General features: G+C 40.9%; 2 protein-coding genes across 3 annotated transcripts; both read right to left on the bottom strand.

Annotated features, from left to right (window-relative positions):
* Positions 1 to 6331: 6331 nt before the first annotated feature.
* Positions 6332 to 10580, bottom strand: LOC115266718 (uncharacterized). 2 transcript variants are annotated; one of them, XM_029873250.2, is made up of 2 exons: positions 9894 to 10580; positions 6332 to 9819 (listed from the first exon to the last, which is right to left on the bottom strand). In XM_029873250.2, the coding sequence occupies exons 1-2, from the start codon at positions 10578 to 10580 to the stop codon at positions 8038 to 8040; spliced, it is 2469 nt and encodes an 822-aa protein (XP_029729110.2). In that variant the 3' UTR covers positions 6332 to 8037. The 2 variants fall into 2 exon arrangements, with proteins under 2 accessions (XP_029729110.2, XP_062713014.1); XM_062857030.1 differs by having other exon boundaries at positions 9651 to 10580.
* A 2-nt stretch (positions 10581 to 10582) lies between these two features.
* LOC109402257 (uncharacterized) lies at positions 10583 to 15855 on the bottom strand. Its single transcript, XM_029873245.2, has 6 exons — positions 13523 to 15855; positions 13181 to 13308; positions 12823 to 13119; positions 12199 to 12376; positions 11776 to 12120; positions 10583 to 11052 (listed from the first exon to the last, which is right to left on the bottom strand). Exons 1-6 carry the CDS (start codon positions 13710 to 13712, stop codon positions 10583 to 10585), a joined length of 1608 nt encoding a protein of 535 aa, XP_029729105.2. The 5' UTR covers positions 13713 to 15855.
* Positions 15856 to 19750: the final 3895 nt, after the last annotated feature.

The raw sequence follows: 19750 nt of genomic DNA, 5'->3' as shown, positions 1-19750 counted from the left end.
ATAACATAAATGTGCCCTGTTATCCAGATGGATTACAGGATGACGAGGTTTCATTAATTGGTTTGGGTTCATCAGTCATCCTGGAATTGTATTTTAGTTGGCAGTATGCCTTTTAGTTCACAGCATTTGTTGCTGTGTTCATAGCTTGATTTTGTCTAGGAAAACTAATCCTAATCGGGCATCCAGTTTCGGGTTTCGATACCAGAGCTCTATAACTTGAAGTCCGTGCGAGGGAACGGTTTGTATCTCTAGTCAGGGACGCCAGGTCATTTTTTGAAAAATCTGGATGATTTGAGAAGTTTTGTCTGGAAAAGTCTGGATCCTGTGAAAAACCCTACAAATTCCGGGCAAAATCTTACAAATTCCGAGAAAAACCTTACAAATCCCGAAAACAAATGTCTGGATCTTCCACATTTTTGCAGAATGAGACCTCACCAATCTGGATAAATCCAGATAAATCTGGAAGGTTGGCAACGCTATCTCTAGTATTTATCCGCTGAACGAAAAAGCCTGAAAGTTGGCAATCAAAATAGGATTGCATTTCATGGGCCACTATTCTGGCAGAACCCTATAAATGTGCATTCAAATAAGGCGAATATTTACAAGTCAAATTGAAACATATAACACAAAGATCTCACGAATGCTACATTTAGAACACACTAAACAATTATTTTGTCTCATTAATGTAACAAATAATTATTCCAGTTATACAGCTGAACTCATCAATACCCGTCCAGAAAGTTTTGGCCATCTGTCTGCATCGGTTGATAGTCAGGATTTGGGAAACCGAACATCTACCGGAGGAGTGGAAGGAAGGGATAATCTGCCCCACTCACAAGAAAGGCGACCATTTGAAATGTAAGTACTTCAGAGCAATCACTATTTTGAATACTTACTTACTTTCAGTCCTGGGCACCCACGGTGGTGCAGAGGCCCGAATTGAAAGATTCCATCCTGGACGATTGTCAGCCATCGCTTTGACCTGTGGCCAGACCAAATTTCTGTCGATTTGCTTGATTTCGTTGTTAAGGCTGCGCCGCCATGAACCTCTGGGTTTGCCTCTGTTGCGATGTCCTACTGGGTTCCAGTCTAACGCATGTTTGTAGATTTCGTTTCCGCCCCTGCGTAGAGTGTGGCCGACCCACCTCCACTTTCGCTCCCGAATTTCTGTCGCTATCGGCTTTTGATGACATCGACGATGGAGCTCCACGTTCAAGATCCAATTGTGAAGCCACAATGCACGAATTATATAACACAGGCATCTATTGATGAAGATCTGCAGCCGTTGAGTGTTCTCCAGTGATACACACCAGATTTCACTGGCGTATAGCAGCACAGATTTCACGTTCGAGTTAAAAATTCGGATTTTGGTGCGTCGACTAATCTGGTTGTTTTTCCATGCATTTCTTAAATTCGAAAATGCAGCCCTTGCCTTCTTGATCCGTGTACCTATGTCGATCTTGGTGCCACCATCGGCCGCCATTTGGCTACCAAGGTATTGGAAGCTTTCAACATTCTCCACTGATTGCCCAGCTACCGTAAAGCTGGAAGGGTTGACCGTGTTTACATCCAACGAGTTGGTGTTGTTGACATTGATGGTAAGACCTGCCGCTGAGGAGTGATTGGCAAGATCATCGAGCTTGCTTTGCATATCAGAGCGCCGTTGAGCTAGGAGAGCAACGTCATCAGCCAGTTCGAAGTCATTTAGGTTCTCCATGGTAATGGGCTGCCACAGCAATCCACGATTTGGCTCACGGTCAATCGCACCAACCAGGATCTCGTCGATTACGATGAGAAACAGTAGCGGTGATAGTATACATCCTTGCCTCACTCCAGCAACGACCCGGATGGGATCGGACAAAACACCGTTGTGCAGTACTCTGCACGAAAATGCCCTGTATTGTGCTTCAATGAAGCCGATGATTTTTTCAGGGAGACCCTTACGCCTGAGGGCTTCCCACATGTTTTCGTGATTGAGACGGTCGAAAGCTTTTTCGTAATTAATGAACACCAGGTAGAGAGACTCTTTGAATTCATTGATTTGCTCCGGGATGATACGGAGCGTGACAATATGGTCCACTCAGGATCGTCCGGCACGGGATCCTGCTCGCTGCCGTAGAAGATTTGCGTCAATCTTTTCCTGTATCCGGTTAAGGATCACTTTGCAGACGACTTTAAGAACGATGCACAGTAACATGATGCCCCGCCAAGTATCGCATACAGTCAGGTCACCCTTTTTGGGTACCTTTACTAAGACGCCTTGCATTCAGTCGGCCGGAAGCGTCGCGGTTTCCCATATATTGCAGAATAATTGATACAGTAGTTGTGCGGATACTACGGGGTCAGCTTTGATCATCTCGGCTGATATGCGATTGAACCCCGGGGCCCTGTTCAATTTCATGCTACGGATGGCTGTTTCTATCTCCTGCACTGTTGGAGCTTCGGTGTCGAACCCTTGGCGGATCATGCTGAGGTGTTGATGGCGTGGTCGACACTTGGAAAAGGCTCCTCGTGTTTTCGCTCGCTCTATCGCGGCTTTGGCGTTCCTTCGCTCCTCTATCTTCCTTCAGGTATCATCTGTGATCCACTGCTTTCTTCGGGTGCGTAGCTCACCCAAATTATTCTCGCCGGTGGTGATGGAGGCGTTCTTGATTGCGCTCCATTGATTTTCCACGCTTCCAATATTCGCAGCACGGTTCTCTAGCTCCTCGACGAAGGGCCTTTTCACTGCAGCGTCTTCCAGTCGGTGTGTGTTGAACCGGCGCCCGATTATCTCCTCCTGTCGCTGGATCCTGGAAATGCGCAGTCGGATCTCGCCGATTAGGAGATGATGGTCGGACGCAATGTCGGCGCTGCGTTTGTTCCGCACATCAAGAAGGCTCCGTCTCCATTTCCGGCTGATGTAGATGTGGTCGATTTGATTTTCCGTGACGCCATCACGGGAAACCCATGTCACTTTGTGCACTGGTCGATGAGGAAAGAGCGATCCCCCAATCACCATGTTATTGTTTTGCCACAAAACTCTGCAAACAACTCTTCGTTTTCTCCGAGACCATGGCGTCCCATGACGTGCACTGCTCATAGACCGAGTTGTCGGACCCAACCTTCGCGTTGAAGTCGCCCATGAGGATCTTGATATCACCTTTCGGAATCTTGTCCACGACAGCATGCAGTTGACTGTAAAAGTTCTCTTTATCTTGTAATTCGGCAGCATCGGTTGGCGCGTAACATTTGATCATGTTAAGATTTCAAACCCGTGTTCTGAATCTGGCTACAATTATCCTCTCATTAATAGGTTCCCACTTGATGAGCGCAGCGTGGGCGTGAGCGCTGAGGAGGAAACCAACTTCATGGTGGCGAGGAGCGCGTTCACCTTGTAGGCCAGAGTATAGCAGAATTTGACCCGACACCAATCTGTGTTCTCCCAAGTTCGGCCAACGAACTTCACTCAGTCCTAGGATCTCAAGCTTCATACGGCATGCCTCATTGGCTAGTTGTGCCAGTTTACCCTGCTGAGCTAGGGTTAATACATTCCAAGTTCCAATTCTTGTCCGTTGTTCTGCGTAAAAGTCGTTCCGTTGAATCAGTTCGTAATCTTTCATTTTCGGTTTCAGAAACGGATTTTTGGGCTTCGGAAACAGTAGGTTGTTGGCCTAAAGTATCCTATCCACCGTGGTGGGGCTGCCACCTTAGGTATAACTTCCAGAGGAGGAGCATTTGATACTCAGCCGCTGGATGCCAGAACAGACGTACCTCCTCAATCTAGCTGAAGTCAGAAGGACAACAGTGCCCAGGCTGCACTACCAGCTAAGCACACAACTCTTAGCTGGCGGTCTTTGTCATCGCTTGACCCGTGGAACCATGATCTAGGAACTTGTGAGGAACAGTGCTATGTTGGACGCTCTCCTTTTGACTCACCGATTTGCATTGCCGTTTTGCCCATTTTTAATGCTGCCTATAAAATGCTATCTCAGATCATCTTCCGTCGTCTGTCACCTAATACAAATGAGTTCGTGAGAAATTATTTAGCCGGCTCCATCGACGGCCGGTCGACAACGGACCAGATCTTCACCGTACGGTAAATCCTCCAGAAATGCCGTGAATTCCAGGTCGTAACACATCACCTGTTCATCGACTTTAAAGCGGCGTACGACAGTATTGATCGCACAGATCTATGTAGAGCCATGGACGAAAACGGCTTTCCTTACAAGACTGGTTGAAGCAACGATGGACGGTGTGCAAAACTGTGTAAGGATTTCGGGTGAACTAGCCAGTTCATTCAAATCTCGCCGGGGACTGTGACAAGTTGATGGACTCTCATGCCAACTCTTCAACATTGCTCTGGAAGGTGTAATGTGGCGAGCTGGGCTCAACAGCCTTGGTACGATGTTCACAAAATCCGGTCAATTTATGTGCTTTGCGAACGACATGAACATTATCGCCAGAACATTTGAAACGGTGGCAGACTGAAACGCGAAGCAGCTTAGATCGGACTGTTGGTGAATGCGTTCAAACCAAAGTACATTCTGGCAGGCGGAACCAAGCACGACCGGGTAGTAATGTTACGATAGACGGGGATACCTTCGGGGTTGTGGAGCAATGTATCTACCTCGGATCATTACTGACGGCTGACAACAATGCTAACCGTGAAAAACGATGGCGCATCATCAGTGGAAGTCGTGCCTACTACGGACTCCAGAAGAAGCAGCAGTCTAGAAAGATTCACCCACGCACCAAGTGCATCAAGCACAAAACGTCAATGAGACCGGTAGTCCTTTTCGGACACGATACATGGACCATGCTCGAGGAGGACTTGCGCTGCAAGCACTCAATGTTTTCGAGCGACGCGTGCTAAGGAGGATCTTCGGCGGTGTGCAGGAAAATGGTGTGTGGCGGAGAAGGATGAACCACGAGCTCGTTGCACTTTACGGCGAACCATGCAACCAGAAGGTGACCAAAGCCGGAAGAATGCGATGGGCAGGGCATGTTGCAAGAATGCCGGACAACAACCCTGCAAAGTTGGTGCTCGCGACTGATCCGGTTGGTACAAGAAGGCGTGGAGCACAGAGAGCACGATGGGCGGACCAGGAGGAGCGTGACTTGGCGAGCATTGGGCGCGACCGAGGATGGAGAGCGGCAGCCACAAACCGAGTATTGTGGCGTGCTATTGTTGATTATGTCTTATCTTAAATGTGATGTTGAGCAAAAAAAAATGTATGTCGGTATGTTATATGTAATAGAACCAAGACCGAAATAAAGTTATCGAGAAGAAAACGCAATTTTAAGGACATAGTTGCTAGAGTACAATAATGGCAGCGAGCGTGGTTCCCTAATGTTCCAGATTTTCCCACTCTCTTCTCTCCCTCTCTTGCCCTACATCTTCACTTTGCTTCGGAGAGAGACCGAAAAAATCGATAATTGAATCAAATTACCTGATAACAGCAGTAAGATGTTGCTACTAGAAACGTAGTCATTCATATTCTTCGCTTCAAACTGCACTGTGGATCCAAATTCTACTTCAACACTCTAAATCGTGCTAGAATATATTGCACTGAAAAATGTTTCTTCTTTATTCCCCGTGATGGTGTTCTTTCCACTTTTATTTGCACATTCTTCCAATGCCTTTTAAAACAACTTTTACTCACCGCACCTCTGTGAAAATCCATACCGACACTGATAACAGTCTAAATTTTCACTCGCGGAACTTTATATTACGATATTTTACAGATTTTATTAGATTCGTGCTCCTAAAAACACTGGTAATCGCGAATTTTCTGAGAAGAGATTGTTTACCGATTGCTCACTGATTGGAAGTGATGTCAACTTCATTGGCGGGCTTAAAACTTGAAATTTATTTATACGTCTGCTTGTGCCGTTACTTTCATGAATCAGGAATACCAGAATGAGCTCACATATTCCATATTATCGTAAAATGCTCTCCAATATTTGAAAATCACAAAAAAATCAATTGAACATCACAACTGGATATGAAGTATTTAGTATCAGAATTGCTTTGCAAAAAAAGATGTTCAAGGCTGGCAACTATTTCTTTTAGTAAGAAAAAAGAGAAGAGAGGAGAGGGCTGTCAAAAAGTAAATAAAACGGCGCACAATGTGATGTATATTGATGTTGCCGTACAAAATTGAATTAAAATTACAAGTTAAACAATTCGTTAGCGCAAACCTTTTTAATTGCGTTCGATAAACTTACGATCTGGATAATACATATATATACGTTACACCCGGACGGCGCCCACTTCCACCAACATAGGCTACCGCACCGCCCCTTACACCCAGGCGGCGCTCATCGTCCACCAACATAAACAACCCGCACCGATCGTTCAACCCAGGCGATGCCACACATTCATCATCATAGGCATGCACCGCTTAGCAACAACCAACAGGTTGGATTTTGGCTGATCGACCGGCAGTGACACCGATCGATACGCAATCGTCAACGCAGCAGAATCGAAACGGAGACAACGTGACCGACGACGCACCAACGGACCGGATGGCAAACGCTGACGCTAGGTATACGAAGTGATAAAAAGGCTAGGGCACAGTGAAGTGACTTTAGTTTTAAGTGTGAATTGTAGAATCTAGGTTTAGTGTTTTGAATAAATGTTTTTTTTTATAAGTCTCGGCGAAGTCTCGCAAAGCTGGCGCAGTCTGGAAAAAAAAGTGGAAGTAGTGTCGCGAAAAGTGATTCGTAGTGCATCAAACCCAACCGAGTTAAGTTCATAGTGAACAGCTGGTGCCCCGGGAAACCATCGGAGAAAGAAAACCACCGAGTTGCGAGCATCAGGAACGAAGAAGGACCCACTTGACGAACCAACCCCCAGGATTCTACAGGATACCTTAAACTCCAGGAGGATGCAGAATATCCTACTGTAAGTAGAAAACTTTTTTCTCCACTCAAGTGAATAAAAGTGAACAAAAAGTGAACAAAAGTGACCCTCGGAATAGGGTAAAATAATAAAAAACACACACACACACACACACAAACAGACAAAGTTTTTACATTTGTCTAAATACTAAATTCGTCAATATTCGCCACACCTAAAGTTTTAAAAAGAGAGGATATCTTCTAAAACCTCTTAGGAAAAGCAATATTTTAACGTCTGAAATAAATAAAAAAAAATAAATTAAAAAATGAACCCGGACGTCAAGTCAAGCGGTGAAGCCTCAGGTGAAATCACCAAGAAGCAACTAATAAACCAGGTTAAGAAATTAACCGAAAATCAAAATTCATTGATCGACACGATCAACTCACTAAACAGTAGACGGTCGGAAACTTTCAGCATTCCTGACCAAATCAAAATTATTCCGACTTTTTCTGGAAACAGGAAAGAAACCCTCGCATGGGTTGAGGATGTCGACCAAACTTTGGAAGACTTATTAGAATACGAGGATGATTTCCCTAAATGGAAACAAATTATCCACGGAGAAAAAAGATTATTAAAAACAGCCAAATTCTAGTTTACTTTAACCAAATTCTCGTATCAAAATTTGCACAAACTTAATTTGGGTTTACTTCAACAAACTGCATTGTTAAAAATCAACTAAAATTATAGGTTATTTGTTTTTTCGATTTTTACCCAATTTCAACCATTTTTTTTTAGAAACAACCATAATATTGGTTGTTGCTTTTTGACATTTGATTAATTCTAGGTAAATTCAAACAAAGCCTCCAGATTGTTATCGCCAAAAATTAGTTTTCTGCAAATCCGAAGATTTGTCGATATAAACAAAAAAATGCTAAATAAAACCAACGGTATTTCTCGAAACAATCTAAGAAATTTGTTGAAATTAAATGGGGATTTCAGGCTCCCACGCCTTCTGTTCTTTCGTTTCATAGATGCCGATAAACACAAAACTGCCCAATGTACCAAAAACATGAGCACTAATGCGTTTACCGGCAGTATTTTTTTTAACAAATATGAAAATGTCTAACGCATATCAAAGCTCTTTTATTTATGTAATTTATACATTTTATCATACTTAAGCTACAACTTAACACTAAGTGTACAGGTCTTTGTCACACTTTGTAATAATTACATAGTCGCAAATACATAGTATTATTAACATCATGTAAATTGATTTGTTGTGACTCGCAGTTTTCTATATTATCTACTATCACTGTTGTGGTTTTCGCATTTAATTCAAACGACTGCAAATGTGTGTTAAACTTAACCACTTCAAACTGTTCACATAAAAGCAATATGGCATTATTGTTGTTAAGAAAAATTTCTAATATTTTATAAATGTTGACCGTGGCCTTCGAAACAACATTGAAAATCGATCCTCTATTATACACAGTTTCACATTTTACAAAACTTTTCAGAAATTTTACAGCTTCCATGTCGATGTTGTTTAAATTACAATTACTGTTTTTGAGATATAGAGTCCGGCATTGATTCAAGTAAATCTGTGTTTCATCGTATTGAATTTTTGGAAAAACGAAGTTTTTGTTCATACAATTATACGCAAATTTGAAGTTTGATTTAACAGCAATAGATGAGCACATGTTAATACGATTACTATTAACTTTACAGTATGCTTTAGGCTCTCGGTGCTTGGCTTCAAATCTCATGCACCAATGTTGTCTAAGAGCGCCACCTTTTAAAATCGCGGTGGGATAGTGTACTAGGTTATGATGTTTCGGTTTAAGAGAATCTTGAAACAATTTGACATATTGCGTATGATGAAACTCGATAACTGATCTCAGTTCTTTCACTAACTCATAAGGTACATCTCGCAATAATACAATATGCACGATTTTCACAAGACTACATGCCAGCTGCCAAACTTCATCATTTTCTGGTATTAGAGGGCCAATAATTAATGGAAGAAAAATGATCAACGTTTTCATTTCATTAGCGGTGCATTTTATCCTCTTCATTTTCAAATGATGATCTTGAATGTCGTGGATTATGTTATCTGAGTTTTGATTTCCATAGACAAAGTTATTTTTTCTCTCGTTGAAGTCACTTACGCTAAAGTATTTTCTAATGTAAACAAAATAGTATAGCATGTGTTGCAAATCATAGATTCCAACTCCTTCGAATATATCATGCATAATATCGAACACGAAATTATGTGTTACATGGTAGGAAGGAATTTTATTGAAAGGACTCGAAGCTTTGATGCCTGTTTCTGAAACAATACCTAGTCGAACGTCATGATCATAGCTCATGGGCGAGCGAAAAACTTCCGAGTGCTCTTTGGCATCTGTCTCCGTCTGAATCCGCCTTCTTTTACATACTCTACAAAAAAAGTTAGCTCGGAAGCTTTCTACATAATCCAGAATCCCATTCACGCCTAAATTATCACCAACAATAAATCCGAGAACAAAAAACACTCTTTGCTCTTCTCCATCAATGCTAACAGTAATGCCTTTGGTCTCCAGTTCAATTAACAATTCAATCAATCTGTGCAGAGTTTTGTCATTGTTCATTTTTTTCCTATCTTGACTTTTGATGAACCCTACGGTCAAAATATTACTCAATTTTCCTTGTAGATAAGCTGGCATACTTGGTATATTTAAATATACGGCACAAATAGAAGTGGATTTTGAATGACAAGAAGATGTATCACTAGTGGTAAAATCGTCAAAATATATGTTTATCGGGATCACGGTTCTGCAACACATTTCTCTTGTTCGTTCCTGCCAAATTGAACCATCAATAAGGGAGCGTATCAGTCCATCGTTCGACAGCTTCAGACTATTGATAACCGTATTGAATACACCCTCAGTTTGCAAGTATGTTCGCAGCATGAACTTTACGGGCATCAATACACCGTGAATTTGCTCAAAAATCTGTAAATGAGAAGAAAAGCATAAACATTCAATTCGAATCTTAACTTTAATTTGTTGTATAACTGTATTATTACCCTTTCGGAAAGTGGATCGGCGGACAATGACATTTGCTCCTCATTGACGTGGAAATACGTTGGATCTTCGTACAAACCATCTCTTTTCAGCTGCTGTATACATTTGTACTCAGATGTGCAATCGAAGCTTTCAAGCATGGTGGTGAGCATCTGTTCACACTCATTCGTCATAGCTCCCTTGAGTTGTAAATCATGAATTACTGAGCTTAGTGGGTCGACAATATTTTGCTTAATGTCTCTATTGATCTCAAAAGCAACCTTCCTGGCGAGTCCATTTTCGCTCAGCCATTTCAATGTCATGTTGGTGCTTAGTTGTTTTGCTTCAACAGCTACTAATTTCACAGTATCACTAACGACTACACATTTATTTTCGATGTTGATTTCCTCGTTATCCTTTTCTCTACTGTTAATTTCATTTTCCACATGGATTTCCGCTGGATGACAGGGTTCATGTAACTGCTCAAAGTGATTGATTGTTCTCTCTGTATTACACTCAATATTAGAATTATATTTTTCTCTACAGGACAATGTATGTTTTCGAAGACTTGTGATCGATGTAAATAAACGGCCACACTTTTCAATACACATGTATCCGTTTAAAGGCTCGTGCATCCGTTGAACGTGGCGGTAATATTGCTCGATGGAAATGCCCTTCCAAGGGCAGTCTGCTGATGGACAGTTGATCATTCTTAACTTCCGGTGTTGATCACATTAATGATCGAAAGAATTTTCGCACGACAAGAATTTTCCAGCGGGAAGTCGTAGATAACGTGGTTGATTAGGTTCCATGATCCTGCACATTCCTTCGCGAAAGGTAGGTTGTAGACTTTGTGGAGTTTATAGCACACATCCAACGCTTTCAGGAAGGTGGGAAGGCGGTAGAATGCGTCACCGAAGGATATGATGAAGGTGTTCAGCTGGGTGAGTTCTGGACCAACGACGACCACAAGCGGACATGGTAACATTCCTCTATTCTCAGAGCGCGAGATATGGTGAGCTTTAACTTTCGATTGTAGATCTGTTATGTTCTGTACCCAGAAAACAAAGCTATTCCGGTTCTCGATATAACTAGGTTTCCACTTTGATTTGTTTAAGAGAGTGAGTACAGAGCACGGCAAAATGTATGGAAGCAACATCGAGTAAGCAACATCACGGCAATCTGAAATTAAGGAAAAAAAACTTGATTAACTAAATTATTAACATGTAAGTACAACGTAAACTGAAGACTATTTTATTTGTTTACAATTGAAAATTTGTTGATTAGAATCAAAATTAATCCTGACTTCGACAATGATTTTTCATAAGGGCCTAACTGATTTGATCGATTTCTCTTCGTCGACTCTCTCTTTCGCTAATAACTTGATCAAAACAAACAAAATCATTATTCTTTTTGTTTCTATAGCAAGATGTAGTCGTCTTCTTCGCATTTCAACCAAAAAATCTTTAGAAAACTCAATATACATTTTGTAATAACACAAAGAGAGGATCGATAAAGAGAATTCAAAAATGTCAGTTAGGCCCTAATGAAAAATCAGTGTCGACTTAGTTAGGTTAAATTTCGTGTAGGATTTATCCTTGGGTAGACTCGGTCCCGCATGTTTTGTTTTTTTTTTTCAAATATAAAACAGGTTTGTTATAGGATATTTTTTGCTCAAAACTATTTTTGTAAACGAAATCTTTAAGTGATAAAAATCAGGACATGTAGAGCCTTGTGTTAGGTTTTCTTACATATGGTCCACTGCACGAAATTGTTCTGGCCTGCTTACTCTCACAGAAAATTTGACGTTTGAGCGGTGCCGACACCTCTCAAACGTCAAATTTCGTGTGAGAGTAAGCAGGCCAGAATAAATTCGTGCAGTAATCCATTGCAAACAAAAATTACCTTCATTAAGATCACGTTCCAGTAGGCTGAGAATTGCTTTGCCGGCTTTGTCCGTCACATCAGCAACGAAAATAGGCTTGAGCGATGAGATGAGTACATTCCATTTTGCAAATAATGCGGCGCTTTTCGTTGGGAACTTTGTGTCGAAATCGATTCGGCCGAGTTGATATCCTTCGGGTTTGCGCAGTGTCGGAAATAAATCCAAAACCAGTTCACAAGTCGGTTTATCCAGTTTAGAGATTTCGTACAAGCGAATAACGCTTGTTGATGCCCATTTCTGCATAACTGCGGGCCATTCGTCTTCATGGTGCCTAATCCATGTCTTCGCTTGCTGGTACTCAACCCCTAAAAATATTGCGATTATTACAATTAATATTATGAAATTATCAATTTTAAAAAAATATATATAAAAATATTACTTACAATCAGCATCGTAAGGCGAACATGGCGGTGTAATATTCTCACTATCGTTTGATTTCTGTTGCGACGCTTGGAGAGCAGTGTAGTTGCAGTTCCGGTCATAAAGGCAGCCCTTTGGCAAATGTCCCAGTCTCGTTTTCTTTCCGGCAACAAGTGCGAATGTTGGCTGGTACCAAGACTCCTAAAAGTAAAACATATCGTAACTCGTTAGTATTTGGAATATGGAACAATGGATCAAAGGACATAAAAGGACATTCATTAACCACGTCACGCATTTTCGATCTTCCTCCCTCAATCCCTGTTCCAAATTTAAATATCAATTGTTATAGTACATGTTAACAAAAATGCGTAAGAAATTAATGGATGGCATGATTCAAATCAATACAAATTGGCAATGATCTTTCATTAGGGCCAAAATGACTTGTTCCATTTCTTCTCGTTGATTCTCTCTTCCGCTAATAAATTGATCAGAACAAACCAAATCGTTATGCTTCCTGTTCTTTAAAGAGATGTAGTCTCCTATTGAAAACTCAATACATACACATTCTGTAATAACACGAAGGGAGGATCAATGAAGAGAAATGTCAGTTGAGCCCTAATGAAAAATTATTTCCGAAATTTAATCACCTTTGATTCAGTTGGAAAAAGATCGCCCAACTCGTCGGCTCGACTCAGAAGTTCGATATGTGTTAGTTTACCAAAAACGTCTTTAAATTCGTCGATGACGATATGCGTTATCATTCTCTTTTGTGATTTTGTGAGAATACGCGATAACTTATAGGTTTCAAGAATTTGTTTCCCTTTGGCGGATTTATTGATCAGGAATTTCGCTGAAAACATTTCCCGTTGCTTGGTCTCTGGTTGATCCTTAGGCTGAGGGAGATTTTGAACGAGTTTCAGTGGAGACGAAACGGGTTGCAGGTTCTAAAAATGCAAGATTTTAATACCTCTAAATTCTCAAATTAATCGTTCAGATATTAGGTACCTGTGATTTTCGCCACACATTCAATCCATGAATAATTTTTGTCCTATCTCCAAGGAATGGTTCACAAAGGAGCTCCTCGATTTCTCGTCGTTCGATAACTTTGAGAGATTCTACGTCATATCCGTTTGCTGTATTAGGAAATTCATTAAAACATTACTTTCAGAGGACAACCCATCATCGGTTTTCAAAAACTCTTAAGCAGTTTTCTCGCTCTCAAACTCGAACCGATGACAATTGAAATTTATCTGTATAGCAGTGAAATCATTTTGAATTACGGGTTTGTGAATCAATGCGAAAAACTGCTTTTCAAGAGTTGATTATATAATATTTTGCTGATCTTACCAAGAAACTTGTTGATCACTTCAATCGACACCTTAAATGATTCCAGCAATTGTATGAAAGCAATGGTTTCGTCATTTATTTCTTCGTATGATATATCCGCCTCTTCGTTTTCGTTGTCTTCTTGTATGACTGGATCTGGTTCCCCTTGGGACTCAGTTTCAGTCTGTTCTGCATCTTTTTCAGATTTCATGGTGACTAAAAAAGTTTCAATAAAATGATCTTCTACAAAGTCGCTCCTAAGTCGGCCCTCTTTCCAATGTACCGTAAACAGGGGTGTTGTTGATCAGTGGGGTGAACCTGACCACTCAATTACCCGCGGATATCGTCTTTCAAGGTAGCTACAATTATATTTTAGCCATTCGCAATCCAATGACGTAACATTAAAATGGAATGGTAACTTCCTTGAAAGTCAATATCCGTGGGCAATTGAGTGGTCAGGTTCACCCCACTGATCAACTACACCCCAGTTTACGGTACATAGAAAATGGACCACTCCATATATTCAAGTAAATTGAAAACCACATTTTTACAAGAAAAACCATCTACATTTCTCGGCAAAGTTGTAGATCTATAAATTTTGAGCAAGTTTGCCGAATAAAGATGAATCGATGAGTGTTAACATAATTTGTTAGAAGTTTAACATTAAATTTTCATAAATAGCTGGAGAAATAGCTGCAGTCTTTCCGATCACAATTTCGCATTTTTTACTCGTAATGTGAAATTTTGTGGGCCCTCAGAAATGCGGAGGGCCCGGAGGGACAAGATAAACTATTAAAATCTCTTATTAATGACACGTATACTGTCCCCACTCGCATAACAGTCCCTGCTGGGTTTCCTATTCACATGAGACTGTTATGCGAGTGGGGCAGTATATTCATTTTTAAACAATACTCATTCTTGTTCAATATTTACTTAAGTACATATCATGATTGATTTTTGTAACCACTTGAGGGCCTATACAGTCAAAGCTGCGAAGGTGTGGATATCCAGCATGATCATGCTGGGAGTGACGGGTTCGATTCCCGGTCGGTTTCGAAAAGGAAATTTTCTAGAGTACGTTCGTGCCTGCCGTGTATATACATATGCATAATGATCATTTGTAAAGGAAGCTCTCAGCTAATAACGTGGAAGTGCTCGAAGAACCTGAGAAGCAGGCTTTGTCCCGGTGGAGATGTTACCCATGAATAAGAAGAAGAAGAAGAAGAAGCACTTGAGAGTCTAATTGCCAAAGCAGTAAACGCACGGATTTTCAACAAACTCGGCGTGGGTTCGATTTAGTACCTGCCAGGTACCTGCTGGTGTGGTAAATTGCATGATATACTTGCATATGGAGTATCTTCAATCGGCCTACGATATACGAATTAAAAATTGATCAACAATAAGGCACTGTCTATGAACTACGTAGACTCAATTTTGGCAATCTTACACCACCCCCCTTCTTCCTCGTAGGCTTTCGTCCATACAAAATTTTCGAAATGTGTATGGACCGTAGACTTTGGCCAGATCCCCTCGTCCCCCCTTCGAGTCTACGTAGTTTATGGGTAGGCCCTATTAACTGTTTTGTGGAAATATTTATAGAACACTAAGACGAGAAGTAGATACTGTCCCCAAAACGCTGCGCCAAGCAGAAAAACACTTAAAAACCGGATTTACAGTATCCTCTAAGCAAAAATTTTTTTGTGGCCTGGAAACTTCAAAACAAAAACACACTTTTTGGCCTCTTTGTTTGCAGTTGTTGAGCCTGATTTGAGCACTTTTAACCTTACCTGGATAGCTGGTGACGGTCCAGCACGACTTTTACGGTAAATTCACTGAATAAAACCACCGAATAACTTTATAAAACTTTTAAAATCGAAAGCGCAAACGAGACGACCGGCAAACAAAATACTTCGCGTTGAGCAAAACAATGCAGATGGCTATCGCGGCGATTGCGGCTGACAGTGACATAAACAAACTAATGGTTTAGTTTGTTGTGAACCGTTTTCAAGGTTGATATACACCCAATCAAAATACCTGGTTGTTTTTTCCCAACATTTTTTCTGATTCAACCTAAGATTTAGTTTGAAATTGTTAATGATGGACAATCTTCTTCAACCTCTATTTCGTTAAAGGCAAACATGTCAATGGTAAGAAATACCTATGATCTTAGTTTGAATTTGATAAATTTTGGTTTGGAAGCACCAAGCTATTCAGGTAGAAAATACTTAATTATAGCGTTTGTTTTAACTGCAGACGCAATGCGGAATCTAACAATTTTTGACTTCGAAGTAAACAAAAATTGAGGTTGCATGTCAACCAAAAGTTTAGTTGATACAAACTGGCTCCTTTTCTCTCCGTGTCCGCGTCATAAAATCAAAAATTACCGGGGACGCCAGAGAAGTTTTGATAGCTTCCGGCAACCCAAAAGAGTGGGAGGATATTAAAGAAATATTACTGAACTCATTTGGCGACAAAAGAGATATAACTTCACACATACAAAGTCTATTTTACATCCGCCAAGGCAAATTAACACTACACGAATATTATCATAAACTAAAATCAATCGATACCGCGATTAAAACATCCGCCGCTCAGATGACGGATTACAAATCATCCATTGAAGCTGTTAACAAATTGATCAGTCTCATGACTTTAACGCGTTATATAGACGGCTTGAACGGGGAACAACTCTTCATGCACGTGAGAAGTTACAGGCCTAAAACACTAGAAGAAGCGCAAGACATTTCAATCCATCATTCCAACGCCGCTTTTAGGCAAAGAATGGATAAAGGCCCTTCAGCTGGCAAATATCCAGAAATTAAAAACAACCAGATGGAGAAAACCAAGTTCAATCCTCCATATACCAACAAACCTAGCGGCTCAGGCAAATTCAGAAATTCAAAACCAAACGCGGACGACGACGTCTCATTGCGTACCGCTAAGTCTAGAACGGAGGTAAATAACCACAACGACGACCCTGAAACAGAATGCCGTTGCACTAAGGCGAACGAACGGGAACATGACACCCGCGGGCAGCTGAATGATGCAATAGGGTATCGCGCCACTTGGGCGGTGGCTTCTATATTCGTCTGTTTTCCACTATAACTCAGTCAATTTTGAACCAATCGACTTGAAATGTTGTACACGGATAGATACCATACCTATCTCACCACATTCCAAAAGTTGTGTCAATTGGTTCAAATTTGACTGAGTTATAGTGGAAAACAGACGAATATAGAAGCCACCGCCCAAGTGGCGCGATTCCCTACTAGATTCGGACGACGACGACGTTCTCGTCGATGATGAGCTAAATTTTCTGGTGGGCGCGGCAGAGGCAATAAAAAGATAAAAGATAATAATTTTATTCCGTACGTTTCGATAAATACAACAAAAGGGGAAATGAAGTTTTTAATCGACACTGGGGCGAATAAAAACTATATCTCTCCGGAACATGTTAATATCCAAAATTGCAAAACGGAAACAGGGATTAAGGTTACAAACATCAGTGGCACCCATACAATATCTAAATCAGCTTCTTTCGACCCATTCCAAATCAATAAAAAGTTAAAGTTCTACATTTTCAAATTCCACAAGTTTTTTGATGGGCTAATTGGTTACGAGTCCCTAAGAGACTTGAACGCCAAAATTGACATCAGCAAAAATTCATTGAAAATTGGCAAGAAAACATTCCATATACTAAAAAAATTTCCGGAGAACCATAAAATCAATCTAACAGAGCAAGGATTTCAAATGGTGAAAATCAGAACACAGCTAAACGGCGATTTTTGCAGAAGTGAAGAAAAACCATATGATCGTTTTACAATGTTACCAGGCCTATACAGAAGTTCAAACAACACAGCTTTCATAGCAGTGCATAACCACGCGAATGCACCGATAGAAATTAATTCCAACGAGATTGAAATTGGAAACGATTCATACAACAGAGTTGATGCGCTTAGTCAGCGAAAACAAAATATGGAAGATGACCCGTTCGACTTGGCCGAATTACCGAACCACGTCGACCTCACAAATTATGCATTTCGAGATGAACACATGAACGAGGAAGAAAAAAGTGCCCTCAAAAAAGTGATCAAAGAACACAAGGAAGTTTTATATGTGGAAACGGACAAACTTACGTTCACACATAAAATCAAACATAACATTCGAACTGTTGACAACATTCCGATTCATTGCAAGTCATACAAATACCCTTATGTGTATGAAAGAGAAGTACAAGAACAAATTCGGAAAATGCTGGCAGATGGAATTGTAAAGGAGTCGATTTCGCCCTACACTTCACCCGGGTGGGTAGTTCCAAAGAAATCGGACGCATCAGGAAAGAAAAAAATTCGTTTAGTTATCGATTACCGAAAGCTAAATGAGAAAACAATTAACGACAAATATCCAATCCCGGAAATCACGGATATTTTAGACAAATTGGGAAAAGCCAAATATTTTTCAACCATTGATTTAGTCTCTGGGTTCCACCAGATTCAATTGGAGGAAAACGATATGGAAAAAACGGCGTTTTCAGTAAACGGTGGCAAATATGAATTCACGCGTATGCCATTCGGTTTGAAAAATGCACCGGCTACTTTTCAAAGAGTCATGGATTGCATTCTAAGAGATTTGATTGGGGTGTGTTGCTTCGTCTACATGGACGATATTATAATTTATTCCAGCTCACTTCAGGAACACGCGTACAACTTAGCTCAGGTTCTCAAAAGACTTCGAGATGCTAGGTTGAAAATACAACTTGACAAATGTGAGTTTTTTAGAAAGGAAACTCAGTTCTTAGGACATACGGTTTCGGAAGAAGGGGTTCGACCAAACAATGATAAAATTAAAATCATTCAACAATGGCCAACTCCTCGTTCGGAAAAAGAAATTCGTCAATTTTTAGGACTTTTGGGTTACTACAGGCGCTTTATAAAAGATTTCGCCAAAATAGTGAAACCATTGACAAAACTTTTAAGACAAGATTGTGATTTCGAAATTACGCCTGAAACCGAAGCATGCTTTCAAAAATGCAAGCAACTTTTGACTCTCGATCCAGTGTTGATATACCCTGACTTCACCAAAGAGTTCATCTTGACAACCGACGCAAGCGATTTTGCTATCGGCGCAGTATTATCCCAAGGCCCTGTAGGCAAAGATAGGCCAATTGCTTACGCTTCGCGGACATTGAGTAAAACAGAGGAAAGGTACTCAGCGACAGAGAAAGAATTTCTTGCGATCGTTTGGGCGGTGAATCATTTCAGACCGTACCTCTACGGAAGAAAATTCAAGATGTTTACAGATCATCAACCATTGACTTTTTCCTTTACCAACGCTAATCACCGTATTAAAGCATTGTCCAGTTAGAATCCGGACGCAAAGGATAATTTATTGTGACGCTCTCAATGATCATAATTATATTTTTTTTACAGCAGTCTGATCATAAACAAGTCCTCTATTGCATGAGCATGAGCATGAGCATAGATGACCGCACAATTCGTAGTTGCTACTCCGTGATTGACCAGAGCAATCGAAATTGCACAAGGAACCAATGAATAGGGCTTGGGACTAGCTTACTATTCTCAATGTACACAGGTCGAGAGCACTCAACTTTAATAAGGTCAATAACGGCGCCGGCCACGTCCTTACGGTCATCGAGGATGAAAGGGAATGTTAGTAAGACAAACGTTGTTATAAAGACCGCGACTCGCTGCATCTCCACGTTTGTCTCAGGAAGGAATTTTTTGTTAGTAGGGTAAGGTACATTGTCAGTCCGGGAGTCACCTATGGTTGGTGATATGATTTGACAATGGATCAATATACACAAACCGCCGTTAACAACCGACCACTTTTCGACGCAAGAACTAGCCAAAAAGAAAATTCTATCGCGCGTCTCCACTCCACTAGGGAGCAGAAACCTTTAGTCTATTCCACACAGAAATACACTGAACGCGACTCACTTGTCGGCGCCCGGATTTTTTCTCGACCGGCGAACCCGAACTAACATTTTTCACTCTGTGTAAATGCAAAAAATGAAAGAAAATATTTATTATCAACTAAAAGTGTATTGGAAACTAGCGCCGAAGGGAAGCGAAAAATTCAGAACCGACTCAACCACGGCGCGCGCACACTCGTCCCGTCGTCGGAGCCCCGCAGAGAAGAAAAAAAAAATCACAAAAATCTAGTAAAGCGAGCGCACGAAACTTTGCTGCTGCCGAACTACCGCACACTACTCCATAAACAAGTCCTCTA

This window comes from Aedes albopictus, chromosome 3 (assembly GCF_035046485.1).
Source record: "Aedes albopictus strain Foshan chromosome 3, AalbF5, whole genome shotgun sequence".
Taxonomy (NCBI): Eukaryota; Metazoa; Arthropoda; class Insecta; order Diptera; family Culicidae; genus Aedes; species Aedes albopictus.
Note: the sequence above shows the minus strand (reverse complement) of the source record. Positions and strands in the feature narration are given on the sequence as shown.

What these genes read in the sequence shown, in the direction of transcription:
- LOC109402257 (XM_029873245.2), bottom strand. Translation starts at nt 13,712, where the DNA reads ATGAAATCTGAAAAAGATGCAGAACAGACTGAAACTGAGTCCCAAGGG. An exon ending in TTTTTCCAACTGAATCAAAG is followed by an intron (nt 12,377 to 12,822) that starts GTGATTAAATTT and finishes TTTTACTTTTAG; the next exon opens with GAGTCTTGGTACCAGCCAAC. An exon ending in GGAACGTGATCTTAATGAAG is followed by an intron (nt 11,053 to 11,775) that starts GTAATTTTTGTT and finishes CCTTAATTTCAG; the next exon opens with ATTGCCGTGATGTTGCTTAC.
- LOC115266718 (XM_029873250.2), bottom strand. Translation starts at nt 10,580, where the DNA reads ATGATCAACTGTCCATCAGCAGACTGCCCTTGGAAGGGCATTTCCATC. An exon ending in CCGATCCACTTTCCGAAAGG is followed by an intron (nt 9,820 to 9,893) that starts GTAATAATACAG and finishes TCTCATTTACAG; the next exon opens with ATTTTTGAGCAAATTCACGG.